The 21708-nt window shown below is 38.1% G+C and overlaps 1 protein-coding gene across 1 annotated transcript in view; it reads right to left on the reverse strand.

Moving 5' to 3' along the window:
• Positions 1-1553: 1553 nt before the first annotated feature.
• MCHR2 (melanin-concentrating hormone receptor 2) overlaps positions 1554-21708 on the reverse strand; it is a 21083-nt gene continuing 928 nt past the window's right edge. The window contains 4 exon segments of the mRNA XM_010157552.1: positions 1554-1878; positions 2983-3102; positions 5114-5308; positions 14267-14476. Of these exon segments, the coding sequence (XP_010155854.1) occupies positions 1554-1878; positions 2983-3102; positions 5114-5308; positions 14267-14476 (850 nt within the window).

Here is a 21708-nt window from a genome sequence, read left to right on the forward strand (position 1 = left end):
TTTTAATGACAAGGCCTGAAAGTAGAAATAAATCTTTTAATAGACTAATTCATACATCTGGGAAAAGTAGACAAGATTTTCAGATCTGAATAACCCTTTATATATTGAAATTTTACAATTTTGCAGCAACCTGTAGGGTTTAATAATGGTATTTCCTCCACTCGTAAAATGGTTACGATAACACCAATATTTTATGATGCATTTTCTATGTAAAGTTTTGGCTTTGCACTATGGACGGTGATTACAAACCCCTTAAACTCTTTTTTCCTGTACGTGTGAGACCCTATAGGATATGTGCATTCTTTCCTGTATCAAGGATCCTGCAGTGGGTTGGCAAAACATGGAGTGGGATCACAAAGCATTACCTATACAGTGCTGCAAATTGGGATGGGGCAATAAGGTGGGAGGTAACTGCAAGTATGAGGAGGTGTATCCTAAGTGTTTCAGATTCATCAGGTGTCTGAATAACAAGAATACTGTAGCCATAAAACCTCTGGTCCTAGTGAAATGTTATCTTCACCCAATAAAGTCGTAAGTGAAGTCCTGAGATAAGAGAAAGTGATCTGAGAACATGATGCAGATTAACTCACAGTGTGGTGAACACCAAAACTGTGAACTTCTCTCAAAAACATTAGATTTTTTAATCAGAATAGGGTTTTTTTCACCATTTTTCTGTATTAGCTAGCAAGGTCCTAATAATATTGTTTGGTGTGTCCTACTACTAACAGTCTTGTAGATTAAGTGTTGCCAACAAGCAGGCCTTCTTTACCCTTCTTGAAATAAGTGAGAGTGCATCCTGGACAAGCACCAAGTTTCTCGCGACACTTGTAGTGAGACCGGCACTGAGCTCTTTCACGACTAAACGTTTGTCTCAGGGCTGTCTTGGAAGCAGGGATTTTGATAAAAGAGAAGCAAAAGACATATCCCTGAAACATACAGTTCTTTTCAAAACCTAGGTTTAATAATTTCCAGTGACGAAATTCCACTGTGAATTCACTTCTTTGTTTACAAGGATATGCACAAAGGTTAATTCAAAAGTAGTTTTCCTCTGAAAGGGCCTTTTATGTCTCTCCGCTGACTTTAATAGCTGCAGAAGCAAGTGCCAGATGAGACAGCTGTAGATAGCATAAAAATCAGTAGTTACCCCCTTCTGAGTCATCAGTAACTCTTGGTCATTAACTTACAGTTTCCATGACTTCACACACAGTATCAGATCCCAGATGCCTGCCACGGTCATTCTAGCTTCTTATTACAGAGGACTACATTTAAAAAAAAAACCACTTTTGTCTCCATACATTGGGTTCATCTATGTACAAATTACCTTAAAAAAGACAATGGCACAGTAACAAAGAATATTTTTGCAGAGAATCCCTCCTCTAGGAACTCTAAGCTTTCAAACAGTGGTGCAGATCCTCCTCTTATATCAGCTTGGGACGGGTGCAATCCCATCAACAAAGCCACTTTCACTTTCACAAGGGAAGTGAAATCAGCCCATCACCTGTAAATGATAAAATCTACACATGATGTGTTTTTCCTGGGAGAAGACCCTCTTTTCAAAAACTTGACTTGAGGGTGTTTTCATAGATGTTGACATCCTGTTCTGCCATCCTGAATTCCATGTTTGTGCATCGCTGGAGACGCTTCTGGAAGTTCCCACTAAGCAGGATGTAGAGAAAGGGATTAATGCTGCTGCTGATGTAGCTGAGGCAGATGGAGACGTAGTAGCTCACGTAGAAGGTCAAGGACGGCTGAGAAATCTGAAGATTCATGAGCTGGATCACACGGAATGGGGCGGCGTTTACCACAAACATGCTGACCAGTGCAAACACCATCTTTGTAAGCCTCATGACTCTTTGCCAGGGGATACTGGTGGTATAACTGCAAAACAAAGAAGGATCCCTAGCATGGAAGGTCAAGGTGAAAAAAGATGGCATGGATTGAGTATACTAATGAATGGCAGTTGTTTGAAATCGAATTCACCTACAGCTCTCAGCACTTACATTTTTTTGTTGTTAGCACATTATATTTGTCTGCTTTGGCTGAATTTAACACTATGCCACACAAATACAGGAGCCACTGAGAATTGTTTACATATATTAGATGAAATACTGACAACTATTTTAATTAAAAATGCTTACTTTTTAAAAACATGAGATCTGTATAGCTTTGCATCCCTTTTCATCAATGACTACATCTTTTGGTAATAATTGGAACAGAATTATCCAGTTAAGCTCACAAAACTATTGTGAGCTTAAAAGAAGGCTTAGAGCAAAGAAGCAAACGATCCTCCTTCCTGAGGAATTAAAAACCACAGTAAAATGGAAATAAATTCCCTTTTTCATAGGGAATTGGTACAAGCTGAAATCTAAAGCAAGCAGTCCTAGAACTAAAACATGATGACCAGAAGCTGCTGTCACAGAAACTGGGAAATTGTATTTTATCTGTTTCATGTGTCAATTTTCTTTTATTGTCAAGACTTCCCCGGGCTGCGAACTGTGGCTAGGGATCCTTGTAGGGCTTCGAATCCCCTTCCCACAGGACGGTCAATGCAGCCTGGAGGCACCCTGCCTGCAGCTCCTTGGTGCAGGCAAAAGGTACCAGACCTGGCATTCACCTTCTCTCAGGGTTTCCTAATCCCTGAACTGAGAGCTTGAAGCCATGAGACCCAGATGGGCTGGTGCCGTCCTGCAGACAGAAGTGCAGGGTTGGGTGGGGTCTTTTTGCTGTCCTCAGATAAGCTGAGGACTTCAACGATAACGTCTTCCACAGTGTTTCTTTCTAACTGGGTTATCTTGATGGCCCCCCTGAATCCCATCCTTAATCTGTTTCCTGGGAACCTAATGCAGTGTCTGAAGCATGAAAGTTACATGATGCAGTGCCTAAATGTTGTTTTAGGACTATTCCTTTTGGCCTGTTACATATAAAACCTTTACAGTCTGAGCAGAACCTGTGAAAGAGGAAGAAGCATGAAGACTACTTTACCTTCATGCTTTCTTGTTTTGATGATACATCTCCCATGTGTAACAAAGAATTAAAATATAGCAAATAAATATCAGTGGTAAAGGAAAAAAGAAAGTTGTTATAGTAAGATAAAGCGTATACCTGTAAAACAAAATGCAAAAAGAACAAACAAGGTGATTACCCAGAGACCATCTCATAAATGTAAACAAACATAAATGACATTTCTCATAAAGTGGTCTCTGGTTTGCAACTCTTGATTAGAAATACATAGACCCTGTTTTAGGAGAGAGCAAGTATCTAGAACTGCAAGTACTTTGAAGTATTAAAGTCTGTGTTCAGCACTTCTAGGAATACTGTTGACTACAAAAAGATATCTACAAATTATGCCTCTCAGCTTTCCAAATTCAGTATTTATTTGCTTTTTCGAGCACCTTATAATTAGTGAAAATTATTGTAAGCTTTTATGCAGGACACAGTCTGCTTAGTCCCCTGTATTTTGTTAGTCTGATGGTACACCAGTGATAACCACCTTCTGAGCACAGTTTTTATCAACCATTCTTGCATCGCTAGTGTACTCTAATCTACACAGTCTTTCCTAGTTGGTTTGTTGGTATTTTGTTAAAATACAAGTTATTTTGTTTCTATTTATTCTTTATTAAGTGAAGAACTTCTATCAAAGATGGAAATTAGATTGGTTTATTGTGATTTGTTCCTGACAAATAGTCACAGAGTTTTTCTTATCACCTTACAGATTGAGAGCTTAATAATTTGTTAAACTTTCTGGTTATTGAAGTTCATTGTTTTTACTGTGTCCCAGAGTCTCCTTTTACTTTTTTTCATACATTTCTGTGCTAAAACTTCTAATGTGGAATTAACAACCCTCTGACAATTGGTCATGCCATCTGAAAGAGGATGGACTAGACTGAATTCCCCAAAATCCTTTCAACCCTGTTTTTTTTCTGTTTACTCTGATTTCTTTCAGGCTATTGAGAGTCCCATCTGCTTCACAAGATCTTGAAAATAGTAAATCATATTTCAGGGATTGTTTTTACTAGTATCTTAAATCTTCATCAGTGAGTTTCATCAATCTTTGCTGACATTAAAATATTTAACTTCTGTACAGTGGCACATTTTTTTCTCTTTTTCCTGGTGTTCCAGAGTTAGGAATAACTCCATTAAAAACCTGATTGTAATTCAATTGGAGTGTGACATGGGGGAGGGGGTCTGGAGAAAGAAAAGGCTCAAATACAGTCTTTTAGGCTTTGTCTACACTAACAAGTAGTACAAATGAGTAATGAAAAACTGTAGAATGAAGTACTTGGTGGTTAGAATGTGACACATTATACTCATGTTAGGAGTATAACATTGAATCTTGTCTATTTGAATCCTGTGGATTGAGGACTGAGTACACAACAGTGGTTGGAGTCCGTTCACTGAGTTCCCAGAGCACTTTTCCCAGTCTGTTTTCACCTGAAAAGAATATAGATCTCATGCTCTGACTGCTGAATAATGTGAACTCAAGTGTGGTAATTAGAGACAATAGGGATACTCACTCCAAAAATACCTTCCTTACCCAAATGAACATGCTAAAATTAAACCACCCAGTATCAGACAAAATTTCCTCTCTGTTACTTAAGGTTTTTTAAATTTTCTTTTATGTTCCTTGCTAGTCATCACTCAACAAGCTAGCTTGAAATCAACAAATAGGCGGGAATCTGCTTGGCCATGAGATACAGGGAAGTCATGTATGCAATTTTAGGAGGGTTTAATTCCTTCTGTGATCTATATCTTCCAAATATGACAATCTACCAGGTCAGAAAGGTCAATGAGATCCCCTTTTTGAACACCAATTACCTACATGCAGCCAGAGAAGACAAGGAGAAGCAGAGGTCCTTCACTGTTACATTTGCTATGTGTGAGCTGTCTTGCTGAACTTGATTGTGCTGGGGCTGCCTCTATATTGCCAGTGCAATCTGAGATGAAATTATTTGAATGACACCAAGCTCAGATTTGGCCTTTAATTCTATTCCTTCCATCCATCCATCCATCCATCCATCCATCCATCTGTCTGACTGGCAGGGATTTAAAGACAAAATGGGTGGTATCCTCAAGACCAGTTGAAGACATGATCCCCTGAGCTTTGAAAGCTTACCAGAGAACATCATCAGGTGAGGTTAGATCAAAAGCGCAACTTTCCAAACCATCTTTGAACTTTATAACTTTTGAGTGGACCCACACAGGGAACATCAGAATAAGTGATGCTGCCCATAAACGTAAATTGACTCGAGTTGTCTTTGATCGTGTTCTCAGGTGGGTTAGGCGAAATGCCTGAACAAGAGCCAGGTACCTGTAAAAGCAGGTAACAGAGCAATATAATAGAAAGACAATAAAATATTTAGGGTAATACTGTTGACTGCAAAATAAAAATACTAAGAAAAGCCATTGCAAAATAAGAAAACTGCATTTTTAAAAGTTGTCTAGTGAAAAATGTTAGAATGGGTTTTATTCAAGCACGTTCCTTAACATTCAACAAGTGTTGTTAATAACTGATTATGCCTTGGGTCACAAGAGTATTTAATTAATATGATGAGAGTTTGAATAGATTATAGTAGATTAGCATGTAGGAGAGAGAATTTAGAAACTCTGACATACAAAAGCAAGCAGAGGCAAAATCTGAGGTTAAATTAGCACTGGAAAAGGACTGGAGATAATTTAATACAGGCAAGACTGCTATTTAAAAAAGAAAAAAAGGAATGTTCTGTTACATTTGCTCTCTAGGATTGCTCAAGTCTTCTGCTAGCTGTAGTTTAAATGTTTAGTCTCCACATAATCGAAGATACAACTGAAAGACTTTACTACCTTAGAAATAACCTTCAGTTAGCAGCAGCTTATGATATGAAACAAATTCAACTTCTGTTTCATGACCTTTACATTTTGTAAAACATTAGGGTGAACTTTAATGTATCTGATCAAAATAGATTAAAGTGGGCAAACTTTGAGCTGAAAGCAGAATATTAAATGCAAAAATTCACATCATAAAAAAGGAGGGGATGTTAAAAGAGGGTGTGTTTTCCCTCTGTTTTATTCAGGAGTGAGTAGGGGAGGTACAAAGTCCCCTGTATTTGGTACACCTTTTCTACCTACTAACATGACCACTAATTCACAGTTTAACAACTTTTTTTTTTTTTTGACGAATAGTGTCAGATCATCTTAGAATAAATTCAGCAAAGGTAAAGAAAACGAAGAATGAATTTCTTCCTTTTTCTTTCCATCCGTTACACACACAGAATCTGGCATACTTGGACCAGCTGTAGGCCTGGCCAAAAGGTACTGGGTGCAGACAGTGTGTGAGAGAGGCTGAAAATTTCCATTATCCTGTTTCTTGGTACTGCTTTGTGGCTGTCAAGACTATTTTTTTTTACCCCAGCAACTAGTATTTTTGGGGTGTTCTGAACAAGATCCAATAGTAGTAACCTAAGAGACTAATTATCACTCTCAACCTATACCCTAGCTAGAAATTTCTCTATAAGTGAATTATTTATGTTTTTCACAGATTAAGTGAGAAAACTGCAGAAAAAAACACACTAAAAGCCTGCAAGAACCAGTCTTCATAATAATATGATTCCTTCTGTAAAGTGTTTGACAGAAAAACCAGGTGTAGATATATATTAGGTTGATTCAATTATTAGAAAGAAAGGAAGAGAATCTGGTGAAGGTGTTCTAGGTTTACATTGTTAAAAACACATGAAGCCAGATAGGCATTTAAAATACCAATGGCAATGCATGCAAAATGAACACTGAATTTTGTTTTCAGGTACCCTGGTATGTATCTACATTTACTCTACTAAACCCAGGAATTGTGAATTTTCTTCAGTGCAGCTGAGAGCAGAAGCCTAGCAAGTGACAGACAGCTGAAGAATGTGTTTGCCAGGCTGAAACCTCAAGTTTAATTAGACTGTGGATTAAACAGTCCAGTACTGGTATTAGTAAAAAACTGGAAATATCATTAATTGGACAGCAGTAACTTTCAAAATCTGTCGTTCCATTTCTGTGTTGCTGTAGTTATATAAATACATAGCCATACTTTTATATTTTATACGATGTAAATATCCAATACAAACCAGAGGATCTTTGTCTGTATGTGCTGGCAACATGTTGCCTGCAAGACCTTGGGATGTTGCTCAAGGTCCTGTACTTGATTTTCACATATTTAGTTTCACCAGCTTGAACAGAACAAGGTGCCTGCAGCACCTCAGTTGCTTGGTATTGTTGCCCTTGGACCAACGTAGACCGGGAACCAGCGCATAAGATCAGTGAAGATTCGTATCTCATGTGATAATAAATTATTTTAAGTCTTGCTGGAGTATGAAATAGCTTTCTTTCATTATTCAAGTTCTTTTCACTAAATATAGATAAAGTAATGGACATTATTGCTAGAATCAGCAAAAGACTCTTCTGGCATATGATATCCTAAAAAGCTATGTCTAATTTTATGCAGTTATGCTCAATCCTCATGATGGTGGCAGAAAGAACAGAAATCCTCTGCATTTGCAATGGGGGAACTACTTTGTCCCATTCTTGGTGCGGCTACCTCTCCTGTTTCACTGGCTGCCTCATGGAAATAACCTCTGACACTGATACTGCCTAGAGGATCTGTGTAATTGAGAATAATTTACAGGCTTCTCAGGTTCTTAAAACTTGTGATTACTCTTCCTTTACACAAAATTTGACCTCTTATTCTCCATGTAAGCATAGTGTACTATGTATGCTTTGAGCTTGCTTTCATTTTTCAAGTGGTGCAAACAACATCTCCATGCAAATGGAACAATGCTACCACTCTTTTTAAAGTGCTTCCAAAGAAAGAATAAGAAACTGAAGAAAGTTATTATGGACATTACAAAAAAATCAACAGTCAAACTGTGAAATAAAGGAAGTATTTGTGAGAAAATGAAAGTGTGTAAGATGGAAATAAGATTCTTGGGGGAAGCACAGAAAAGTGACATCAGTAGCTCATGTGGAGTAAGAAGTGCACCTAACACATACTCCCTCCTCCCCTCCAACTTCCTGCAGGCTGCAAGGAAGGTGAAAGGACGTGATATTTCGTCATTCCATCCTGTGAATCACCTTTTAGACATGCCCACTGCCTGCTGTTAAGGAGAGACTGAACTTCAGCTGGTGCCTATATTTGGGTGACACAAAAACTCCTTAATGCTTTCATATGCTATGGTTTCAGTGAGATGTCCCTTTTGTTTCAATCTGCTTGAGCTCACAAGGTAGTTAACCATAAAAACATTAGATATTTGCACTTGCATTAGGAGTGTGTAACTGTGTATTGCAAGAAGATTTTTGAGACAGCTTCACATGCACATAGATTTATTACCAGGGTCTGGAGCTGATGGCATATAGCTGCTATGGGGGGAAAAATCAAAATGAAAGGAAAGTGGAAGAGAAGCAATGAGGGGGCTCCAGGCAAGCATCCTTCCCCAGTGCAGTACATGGGTCCTCCGTAACACTTTTTCCACAGCATCAACACAGTTTTCACCAGGACTTAATTCTCACCAGTTGCTGAGAGCGCGCTTCGCTGACGGTGCGCGCCAACTTGCTGTTAAGTTTGGGCCATGCGTGTTTTTGGGTCCACTAATGTCAACCAGAAGCTTTGACCACAGGGTAGGAAAAGGGAGGGGAAGAAGGAGTGGTTCTCACGCTGGTGGCAATCCCTTCCCATGAGAACCCACTGCAACAATGGTGTCGGGTTTGCAGGTGCAGGGCCAGCAGGATAACAGTGCGAGATCCGCAGCGTGGGAACAAGGGGAAAGTGCTGCCCCAGGGGCTCTGGGAAAGGCTGCCGCGGCAGCTTGGGTGACCGGGTGCGGAGCTGCCAGAAGAAAGGCGGTTTTAAAGCTTCAGTAGGAGGGCTGTTAGCAATGTGAAAGGCTGAGGCTCTTAAGGCACCATGCAACGTGTGGCTTAACGGGTGATACTGCCTTCGCTCAAAGGACCAGAGCCAATGCAGCCCAAAACTTACCAACAGTGGATGTAACTCATTTTGATAGCAGCTGCAGTCTAGCAGTTATCAGATCAATGTAGCTTGTAATAACATTAACTTCTTTAATGGGCATTGAAGATCATTAAGGGAAGGAATAACATGTGCAAAGGAACCCTCTAGCCTGGGATGGGTGAACCCACATCCAGCTCTAGAGGTGGCTGTCACTGCCTATGTGTTGGCTGATTCTGGCTCATTTTGCTGTGTGGACATTGTTTTCCTGAATACACAGCTGAATTTTCATAATATTCTCACAAAAGTAAAGGGCAGGTAACTAATGATGCCTTAAAATCTGGCCTGAATATAAGTGTATTTCCCTAAGTATTGTAAGATGACTTTCTGGATCAATCATTTCTCTGGACATTTTCATATACTGATATGTTACGATAAAGGATTATTTCCCTGGGTTTCTAATGCTCATGTTTAAAATTCATCTGAGCAAATGAAAATAAGTCATTTAATGAACTTAAAGATGAAAAGGAAACCATTAGGTTGGATGGAATGAAAACACTACCACAAATTCATTTCAATGTAAATGATTCTTTTTCTTGATAGAACTCAAACTTGTTCCACCCTGCTGGTATTCTGGTTTACCTTTCCCCAGACTATAAGAAATTAATCTCACCCCACACACTTATCAAGCCTCTTTTGTGTCCATTCTTTTGCAGCAGTGGGTTTCTATTGGTCATTTCAGTCTGGATGTAATTTTCAATCTTGCCTATTGTCCAATGATAAATTTATGAAATGAAACATGAGTGGTGCATTTGGGAAAACATGCTGTTTTGAAAATAAGGGGTAATTTCCACTTCAAACACAGAGTGGAACTTAAAGGCAGATATGTGCCCTCATCTGACAAAGTAATTATCAGTAATAAAAGAGTCTTTTGTTGGGAAAAGTCTGAAGAATACTTACTGAAACAAACAATAACAGGAGTGTCTGTGTCTCTGGCACAGAGAGCTGGAGAAGGAGACAGTGATGGAGCCTGCCTGAAGAGCTCTCAAAAAGCACAAGGCATCAGGTATGTGGTGCCTGTTCACTACGCCTATTACTGCATTTCTTTTTGCCTTTCTGTCAAACTTGCTGTTACAATGCCGCCTGGAGGAAGAGGCATTTGTGTATGTATTAGACCAACCATCACTGAAGTATATAGTATGATCATGAAAGGCACGGTGACCCTGTGAAAGAGGAAATATTTCATGGGAGCATGTGCTCCTGGTTAATGTTGTAACTAACTGCATATCATCTTCCCTATTTCTAGCAAAGCCATAAATATGTGGTCATACTTCTACCATGCATATAGGAAAGGAGAGGGAGAACGTGTCTTAGAGCTTGGATTTTTCCTCATTGTTTTACTTCCTGCCTCTGGACGTACCTTACCTTATCATGCTTGACATCCAATTGTCTAACATTATTACTATGTATTGCATATTGCCACAGTATAGTACACTTAACGCTATTATTATTGATATCAATAATTAGTATAAATTATCTGAATAATGTTAATTATTAATATTATCTCTGAACTTTATCGCCTAAAGCGTACTGCTGTTAGGATTGCCCCAAGAGGCAACAAAGTGCACTGCACTCAAAGGCAAACGAAGCCCTGGAGATAGAGCTTTTAAAAGGCTTTTACCTTTTCCCCTGGCTAGGGTGTTTGTGACGGCATGTGAAGTGAAGCAAGCAGCAACAGAAAAAGGAGTGTGAAGAATGAGTAAATGGATTAGTCCATGGCAAATCAAGTGGTTCTGGTTTTAAATAGCTGAAAGCCCATGACATTCATAGAGCTATGGCCCTACTCTACCAGTGATACTGCCTTGGTAAATATTTCTTAGAGCAACATTACAACAGTGGGCAAACCAGGAACACATTTTCTTATGCCTGTCAGTCTCAGCTGCTGCAAACACTTGGAACACCTGCCTGTTTCTTATCAGCCGTCACAGAGCTACTTCAGATTTATCTTCCCTGCTTCACCTCTCCATTTACATGCCTGAAGCCTTGAGGGGATAGACTAAATAAATGTTTATGCAGCCCTCAAAATTGACTGGTACCCTATGTAACTGACTTCAGGAACTTGCTCTGGGAGCATTTTTCATGCACAGAGACTCTTTGCAAAAACAATATTCACTAAAAGCAATTATTGGCTACAACAATAGACTGCTAGGGCTAGCAAGCTCCTAGGCTAAGTGCTAGTACTCACCACCCTTGTAAGCCACCACCGAGTCTTTGCTGGACAGCCGACAATGTGAAGGGGCATCTTCAGACTCCACAGTTTTCATTAGTGTTTTGTACCTCTTCATGCCAGCATTTGTTTTCTTGAACCCTTGAGCTGCTGTCTCCACCTCAGCGATCTTGTGTCTGGCTTCAATCCATCTTACCTTTCCTAGCACACATGGTTCTACTCTAGGCACTTTTGCACAGGATAGCATTTAGCAACTTTCTCAGGAGGTTGAGACAAGATTATATAGCTGCTCCATACCAAAAGTACGCCTTAGATCACAAGCAACAGAACTCCTTTTCTTATAACCAGAGTTTGTAGAAGTAGTCACAAGCAGGTGCACTCTGTAAGAAGGGACCCAAACAGTGGCATTTTCCTGTGACAAGCTCTAGTGGATTCATGCTACAGGGAATGGGATGTACCTCACAGCTTCCTGTCACAGGAAGTCAAGCACAGGCTTTGCCAGCTGCATCTTGTCTGCCATGAAGGAATAAGGAATGATGTGACTTCTGAATCTGCATCAGTTATTTGAACATGCAAATCTCGGCTCTTTTTTTTGAATGTCATAGGCCAAAGCATCCCTTTGCCACTTTAGAGAGGTCATGGCTAATTGCTATGTTCATCTGCAGCTGAAGCCAAGTGGATTATTGGAATGTTCCAAGTAACAACGTTAGTGTAGGACATCATACAGGACCCCCTTTTCACCCATTGCATCATGTCTCCTGTCTCACCACAGACTGCAACATAAGAGTATATCCATCCATATTTGGGATCGAGGAGATGCTGTCCACAGCATACACAGTTCTGTTTTTACTTAAGCCAGATTTGCAAAATGATATTTTTGTTGAACAGTCATATTTACTCTTCATGTACATGGGGGTAAATTATATTAGGGTTGTTGTCTATGTGTGCCTATGTGCATCCTCGTCCAGAAAACAGGTGCTGTGAGTTGCTTCTTATAAAATTTTCTTTTAACCCACAGGCAAAAGTTCTGCTGTTATAGTTTCAGCCAGGTTTAATTTATGTAATGTCTGTTCCTGGCACAGACATGAATCTCTATTAAAAAAATCTGTTTAATGTCAGTTTAGGAAACTTTCTCATAAATTTTAATATGCATACTCAACTTGCATATTTTTTACAGCTTTCCTTTTTTTTTTTCCCCCCTACATATTAAACTGAGTAATGAAAAGCAAACTTTTATAGATTGTACCCCTCATAAATTGACCCCTAAAGCTCCATGGAGAGAACAGCTGGTTTTGCCACTTTTTAAGATCTTATAAAGAAATTTGACTTGCAAAAAGAAATGCTAAAATACTAAAGTCTCTCTTGGACCATTGCGTGACATAGTTCACTCCTATTATGAAGCAGAGGGTTTATGGGAATAAAATATTATCCAGCAATTAACAGATATTAATTTGCATATGGGAGTAATTTCGTTCAGCTCAGGCTTCTTCTGAAAGTTCCTCCCCAGTCTGACCTGCTCCTGTCTTCCTTAGATGTGATTTTACTTTTGAGAAAGGTGAAAGAGAATCTGCTGTCAGATGCTGCATCATCTGTATCATTTACTAACATGTAATTATGTTTCTTGCTTTTATTGTGAATGTGAGATGATTTTACAGACAAAATCTGATCAACTCTGCTGATGTTTTACAAAATAGCTTGTTTAATCTTTTCACTTAATGCAAGTTCCCAGGTGGATTCAGAGGTGCTTTACTGAAACCATCAAGCACTAAACAGTTTGGGAGCTTCTTAACAACCCTTGTGTCTCATGACTATAGTGTCATAATTGGTATTAGCAGTGATAAAACAAAGTAATTGGAAGAGCTTTCCTTAGGTAAGACTATTTGAGATGGAAAAACTTGCCTCAAAATAGAAAAGAAAGGACAGGCTTATGTGTTTATTTTTAGACATCTGTTTACTTGGGACATAAACTATCTTTTATACCAAGTTTTGATATTCTGTTTTTCCTTGTTTGGATGTCATATCTTTTTCCCACCTTAATACTTACTGTCTTTTGCATAATTTTTTTCCTCTAAACAGCAAGATTAATGATACTGCTATGTGTAAATTCTCTAGGAAAACAGGAAAAGGCTGTCATTTATCACATTACTCATATGCAGATACAAGAACTGAGCATTTAAAATTGAACTTCAAAGGAATTGATAATTTTCTGACTCTTTTTAAGTGCATGTCAACCATATAAGGCATGCAAATAACATTATGCATTAGTGTAGTCTCTTCATGATTGTTATACTTTACCCATTAAAAAAATTAACTTTCAATTTTCTACTTTCTGCATTCTGTTTTACAATAGTTTTTTCTCTCCCTCTCTTTAGTGACTACATTCCATTTCCATGGAAGCATGCTGTCCTGTATGCTACAGGTTCAATAACAACTGTTCTTCCCATTGACTGTTTATTTATCCTGAAGTCTTCTCGATGACTGATCAGTGGCTTGTGCTATGCAAGAAAGTTTGTCTTTTTGTTTTCCTTCATGTTCTCTCAGACATGAAAGAAGACCTCTCAGGTCCAAAGCAGATTTTTTTTTTTTTTCCTGAATTCAGTCACTTCTACCTTAAGATCAAGAACAGAGAGAAGCTGATTTTGAAATCTGTAGTTATGATAAAAGCTAAAATACTTGTTGTGCTCTTACTGTATTTTAATAAAGGTTTTAAAATAACAGATACAATAGATCTCTGCAGTCTGCCTGGAAGACAATTTCTTATCTTAAACAAGAATGGTTAAAACAAATCTAGTGTAAGTGACATTAAACCTTTACTAGAAGCTGTACCTCTAATGATAAATCCAGAAGAGTAACACTGGTGGTGACTAGGACCCCTTAAGGTCTTGTGTATAACGTGATGCTATAACGAGACTTAAAATACCTCTGCCGCCTCCACAAACATCAGAAAAGGATTCCTACCATTTTCAAAAAAATCATTAGCCATGACTGGTGGCATTTCTTGTTCTTGAATTACTACAGCTTTGCATAAACACAATCAGTTATTATTGTCCTGGGGTGCAGAATGAACATGTGAAACCACATACCTGTCCAAACTCATTGCAGTCATAATGGCACTACATGTAAACTGGTTGCATGTGTCCAGGGAGGTAATGATGGTGCAAAGAGGGCTGCCAAGAACCCACTTGCCTCCACGTGCCCATCGGTGAATGAGAAAGGGCATGCCAATGACATGAACCAAGTCTGCTATAGCCAGATTGCAGATGTAGATACCTGGTATAGTTTTCTTCTGTGTTCTGAAATAAATTGGAAGACATGAAGATGATTATTTGACATAGTTACTGTGTTGATTTCCAACCACACTCTTCATAGAGTCGACCTCAAAACTGAACTGCACACAAATAAATTCACTATCATCAGAAGCACTATTTTTGATATGGGGGCAATTTGTCAACACAAAGATATTTCAAACAAAACATTTTAGGCTAAAAGAAAATTGTTCATAATTTTGCTTTCTAGTGAAGTTGAATGGCCTATTTAATTTATTAATATTAGCACAATTATCCATATTCTCCTTTGAAAACTATAGAGTGTCCAAAATAAACACAGGCCCAATGGACAGAGGAACTCTAGAAATATCAGCCTAACATAAATTAGAGAGATCAGAACTTTCCTGCAACGCAGTTGACCCAGGGCTGAATCTTGCTTAAAGATTCAGACAGGAGGTTCTTGAGTGCTCATGGTAAAAAGGGAACTGCTAAAAGAAGAATGATCCTCTGGGGGAGTGTGGGGGGGAAATCATGTGATCAAATATTTAAAGACAGTGTCATGAAGTTTATACATACATAGTGAATGCAACTGAATTAAAACTCTATGCAGAGTCTTCATCTAAGTACTGAGAGTTTGGCTTTGCCAGTTTCATAATGTCTATATTGTATAGCTTTTGTGTGATGTATAAGCTTTCCTAGAGCATCTTTGAAAAGCAGTGATATTTAGAAAAAATTTTTGAATTACAAGACTTTATTAAAAAGATCTTCCACAGTCTCCATTTAGAAATCACCTTACCTAAACTCACTTGCAAGTTAGATATCTAGTCTAAGCTATTTTCCCTCTCAGTATCTCAAATTTTTTTTTCCCTGGTCTACTGAAAAGTACCAGTTTATTTGTCATTCTAACTGGAAGACATAGAAGAACCTACAACTGGGAGAACTCCACCTGGCCACCCACAACTCACATCAAGAAGTCCAACTCTGTCACCATCATTTCCTAAAAAAACTTGTGTAAGAAGAGTTCCTAATTCAATATTTTTTCATGCTGCCTTTACTGAATGTTACAAGCTATGAAATAAATTTGTTTCCAAAGAAACAAATTAAAGCTAGAGGGAATGAGCCAGACAAAAGTATTTTTTTCAAACATTTTTAATAAATTATGAAGTATGATTCACTGTCATCTGGTTATGATGCTGGAACCAAAGCCAGACATCTATAAAGTATATCTGCTGGCACTAATGACTGGAACTTGTGGAGGGAATGACGCATGTGTGATCTTTTTCCTCCAGTGCCTTTGGCTTTGTGAATATTGAAGAATGCAAAAACTCCAGGAAAAAAAAAATCCCCAAATTGTGTTTCCTGCAAGGCATCAAGTGGTACCATTATGCCCAAACACACAGGTTTCAAAGCATCTGAAAACCACCTCTCCATGTCATTTTATAAAAAAGTTAAAACAGTATTTTTTGGCTTTATTTCATTCAGATTAACAGGATAAATCATACTAAATTGGAAATGGCTTTTGGTCTCAGAATGAGAATCTCAAATTCTAAACTTGAACACTTTATGCTTCTTGTGGTTTCACCCCACTGGCAACTGAACACCACACAGCCGGTGGCTCACTCCCCCTGAGCAGCAAGATAGTGGGAAGAGAATTGAAAGTATAAAAGTGAGAAAACTCATGGATTGAGGTAAGAACAGTTCAATAATTAAAATAAAGTAAAATAAATAGTAGTAGTAATAATAATAGTAGGGAAAAAGAAAATTACAGAGAAAGAGAAACAAAACCTAAAAAAGACAAGTGATGCAAATGACCAATGGATGTCCAGCCCGTCCCCATGCAGAGGGCCCCCAGCCAAACTTCCCCCTAGTTTATTGCTAGGCATGACGTTATGCAGTATGGAATATCCCTTGTGGCAGTTGGGATCAACTGTCCCAGCTGTGTCCCCTCCCAGCTTCTTGTGCACCCCCAGCCAACTTGCTGGTGGGGTGGTGTGAGGAGCAGAAAAGGCCTTGACTCTGTGTAAGCACTGCTCAGCAGTAATGAAAACATCCCTGTGTTATCAACACTGTTTTCACCACAAATCCAAAACACAGCCCCATACCAGCTACTATGAAGAAAATTGACTGTGTCCCAGCCAAAATCAGCACAATGCTAAATTTAATCAACAAAGAATACATATTAAACAGCTCTCCCATGGCTGATGTAAAGGGAAGTGTTGTAATATTCACTGAGTTTCAGAAAACGATGCCTTTTTAGATTAGTGTCCAGAGGCCGTGACACGTTTTATACAGTTTCCTGTCGTGGCTCAGAGCCACAATATTTGAATGACAATTTATGCAGTAAACTTAACCATCACTTTACAAAAAATCCAACCAAAACCAGACAGGAAAATCACAGTAATGGCTTCAATTTTGAACTTCTTTCTTTCATCCTTTCAGTGTTTTCTACTTTCTCACCACAGATTTGAAAGCTTCTCAGCAGTTTCTCAAGCCACAGGTATTAGCTGGTCAATTCATCCTTCCACCCATGTCAGGATAATTTCCATCTCTGAAACACCTTATGAAAAATGTGCAAAAGCACAATTGCTGTTCTGCAAAATCTGTGAATATATCAAATCTGTGATTAGTCCTACCTTCTCTTCAATTCTGCTTTTAGAGACCATACTCATTAAAAAATGGATTTGAATAATCTTAATCCATTAAAAAAAGAAGTGTTGATCAGAGACGATAATGTGATAATCCATATATTGGCTGTCACTCCAGTAACAACTTCAAGGAACATGACAAGTGCATTATGTGTTCTCATCAGTCATTATTTATCCTCTTTGACTGCATTATGTACTGTCATCAGAATTTATGTATACCCTCATGGAAAGAGAGTCTACATTAACTAGAAGCTTAATTGTTAATTTGGAAGTTATCTTTCAGGTCGAAGATGAGATGATTGATAGGTATCAAACATTTAAAAAACACAAGCACACATCCTTTCTTCAAATAGGAAAGGTGAAAACGGGATCCCTTATGGGCTATGTCTGCAATGGCAAGTAACACCAGCTTAAAATCATCTTCCCACTTAGGCCTGTCCTCCCCTACAAAGTCTAACCATTTCATCAAACCAGATTGGCTTGGAGGAAGCGTTTTTATATTTCCAGCTCTGACCTGAACCATAGTGCACTTTTCTTCTGCTCTCACTTGGAGTTTACGTAGATACTCGGTCCCTGAGAAGAGCATGTCCACCAGCAGCAAACCTATACCTGTTTAACACTATCTTGTAGCCCTTTTATGCTGGTAATCATGCACTATGCTCCCTCTTGGATCATTTCTGTACATGTTATTTTCCCCTAGTGGCTGAAAAAACATCTCAATATTTAGCAGAAAAGAATTGTACTGTCTTTTATCTTTTTAATTGAGGGTGGGATTCTTATAAGCTAATTTTTTCAGTTTGAAATTTAGACATCTCCAAGTGATCTTGGCTTCTAAAATAGCTGCAGAGAAACAAAACTCCATGGGCAATTTTTCCTGGCTTAGATAGATATATGACAAAGATGATACATATTGCTCTCAGCAGTGCCTCTCTGTGGAGAGACACAGATTACTGGGCTGGGCAATCAAAGGCCGAAAAGAATTTGCTCACATCTGTACAGTCGCATAAGGCCTCTAAAACCTTGTGAGACTGGATCCTGCTCAGTACCCGTTATGAAAAATTGCACAAAGAAATGGCAACAATTTCTGTTCTACAGCTCTGCTTCTGTGCCTTCGCTCATTTAATCATGTCTAACGATGAATACTACCAAGTAATGCAACTATCGAATATGTTGTTGGATAACAACATCATCTGATGTTTAGCATTAGATTAGCAATAGCTACAGAAGTTTGTTCAAGATATTCTGGTCCAAAAATATATAATTGTTTAACTGAATCTCACAGTCAAACCAGATAACATCACTAAGAGATATATATCTGTTGCTGTGCCAAATGTCATCATGGGACATTTCTAACATCAGCTTATTTTTTATTTCTGAAACAGATATAAACCAGAATCAGAGAAATCAGAATAAACTGACAACATGCTGTCTCACTGCAGAGACTGTTAGCTTCCCATCTTAGTGGGGAATAAAAAACACAGCAGCTGAGATACATTGTAGGGCACTGGGTATGTTGTTTAACATGTTGGGGTGTTTTTGCTAGATTTAAGAAAAGCAGGAACCTAAGATTGGAAGAAATAACCCTTGTCACAGAACAGTCATTGCTGTCACAGGCAACAAGATCAGAAAAGATCTCCTCACGACAAAGAAATTTTACATCAGAAATGATGATTTTGCTTCCACTACTCACTGCTGAAGGCAATCACAGGACATCACTGTTCTGGAGGGTAACAAACACCTTCCCATTATTGGCCTTTAGTACCTCCTGACGGCAGTCTACCCGACTGCTCATGTGCCAGTTTTGGCCTTTAGCTTAAACTGTCCTTTAACCTTTCTGTTGTATTTGGTCCTGATTTATAGAGAGCAAGCTTACACTCCTGAACCTTTTTTAAAAAACCAAATTTAGGTGATTTTACTGTTCTGGAGGGTAACAAACACCTTCCCATTATTGGCCTTTAGTACCTCCTGACGGCAGTCTACCCGACTGCTCATGTGCCAGTTTTGGCCTTTAGCTTAAACTGTCCTTTAACCTTTCTGTTGTATTTGGTCCTGATTTATAGAGAGCAAGCTTACACTCCTGAACCTTTTTTAAAAAACCAAATTTAGGTGATTTTTCATAGTTCTCCATTCTTCTGGTTCTAGTAATTGCTCTTTTCTGTTCCTATTCCAGATCCGAGTATCTTATATTTCCTGGAAACAGCTGGTGAGGGTTGTATTTCAGCCCTTGTTATGAGCCTGGAGAATGGCATTAGCATTTCCCTCTTTCCCCGAGACATCTATTACAGCTGTGTGTGCTCTCACACAACTTTAGCCCATTGACAGCCCACAGCTATCCTGGGAGTTTTTCCTTTATTGTTTTCTGATTGACAACAGTGCTTCCTATTTATAAAAAAATACTAATAAGGAAAAATTCTATGGCTTTTTGCTATTTAATGTTACTGCATTTCTATTGCTCTAGTCCCTACTCTATTCTTTACTTGGTTCTTTCTGTATGACAGTCATACTTCACATCAGTCACATCCAGCATATGTCATTAGGAATACTATTGACACACTCCGACCCTTTGTTCCAGGTCTTTGAGGAAAAATATGCAATCTTGCTGTCCCCATGATGAGTCCCTGAACGTTCCACATTAAACTATTTTCTCCTGAAAATCTTTTCAGGAAACTTGATTCTTATCAACATTGTCTAGTACCATTTGTACACTTAACTGATTTTTTTCTCCTGTTATGGTTCTTTAGACTGCTGTTTAGCTGACTGAGTAATTTCCAACATGATAACACATAAAATCTGATAACATAAAGTCTCTGACCTGTATAGACCAGCTGTATGTTGCAGTTTCACAAATTTTCTCTGGTGACTCTACATTCAGTTGTAAATACACATTATCCAGCTAAAGATTCAGAATGCAAGTAATAAGTGTTATGCCACTTATTTGCAATCTCTGCTTTAAGAAATGCTATTTTACCACTTGCTATTAGTTACCTTATTAAAAATTAAGTTAATCTGATATTATGCATTTATAGATAATTGAAACAATATTTGATTCTCTTTTCTGTAACATACTTTTTCTTAAAAATATGAAGTCAGAGTAATGCAGCTGATGGGAATTGTCTGGATCACATTTTCCCCCTCCACACAAAACATAGCCATTATCCCAGCTGCTGGTCCTCCAAAGTCAGTAGGTTTACATAAAATACTTGGTAGCAGAACTGCAGTTTTAAGGAACAGCTTCTCCAAGTTGCTGCAATGAAGGTTATCAAGTACTTCTGGCTGACACTGATTTCTTCCAGCATTTTCTTCACTGTTTTATTTTAATTTAAATAGCAATGTACCTCAACTCTCTCTATTATTCCCTAAAGATGAAAATAATTCACACAAGGAGGGCCAGCCTAAAGTCACTGAGTAATAGTTTTTAAATGAAATCTCACTGCATGGGCATATATTACATACAAGGTTCATTAGGACTCTTAGTTATTTTCTCCCAGTAAGTTGCAGATAATATAATTTTAATTCACACTTAAAAATATTTGGCCCTAGCTGTCAGACTAGTGGGGAGCTGAAATTCCAAGGTTCATTCTTTATCATGTTCTACCATCAGTAAAGCATTTGCTACTGGAAAATAAATAACCTTCTACTTAATTAGAGAGATAATCTAGCTTCTTTCTCTCTTAAAAGGATTGACTCTGTAATACTAATGAAATGAAAATGTATTAATGAGGAAATGTGTTCAATAAAGAGAGAACACAGAACTGAAGCAGAGCTGTTGAGTAGAATGAGTTCTGTCTAGTGGAAGGTGAGAATTTGACATGGTTATTTTTCAAAACATAGCTACATTTTAAATGTACATTCATCTACGGAATCTGAGGTTTGTGGCTGCCTTTTTCAGTGTTGGTAACTACCACATTAACTTTTTAACATACTATTTCCAAATTCTTTTCTTATATATAAATGTTCATGCCCATAAATTTGAATGCTTGTAATTTTCTCAAGCAAATATGGTTTAAATTTATGTTCTTCTTTTTTTCAAGTTATTGTCTGTGTTTATTCCCTCTGTTTCTCATATTTTTATTTAAGTTAGACAAAGGCTTTTCACCAGGGGAAAAAAAATCTTTGTTCCTTCTCAGTTTCCTTCCATTCTATTATTTTAGAGTCTCTATAACTGATTTTTAGAAACTCAATGATTTCTTTTTTTTTCCCCTTTCTATTCATTCATACATTTAAAAAAGTCATATTGCCATTATGTTGACTTGTGACATACTGTTTCCACATTTGTTCCATTCTGCATTCAGAATATGAACTACAATGTTCTTGAGTGTACCCTGCATTTGGCTTCTGGTACTTTCAAGGGAAATGTACTAAAGCTCAGGGGCTGACAGATACTTAGCCCGAGGTTAGCCTTTGGAAACCATTCCTTTAAAAGCACAGTCTGTAGGGGTGGAGTCCTTCTATTAATCCTTGTAGAGTGTGACATATATTAGACTTATGCTGTCATATTTCTTTATGGTAAATTTGCACTGGAGATAAAATCTGCTTTTTCAGCATACATGTTTATGAATTTAGAGCTTGTGGTAGCATCAGCCACTTGGGAGCAAATTCTTTATTTTTTATATA

The sequence above is a fragment of the Eurypyga helias genome, unplaced genomic scaffold (genome assembly GCF_000690775.1).
Source record: "Eurypyga helias isolate BGI_N326 unplaced genomic scaffold, ASM69077v1 scaffold18118, whole genome shotgun sequence".
Lineage (NCBI taxonomy): Eukaryota > Metazoa > Chordata > Aves > Eurypygiformes > Eurypygidae > Eurypyga > Eurypyga helias.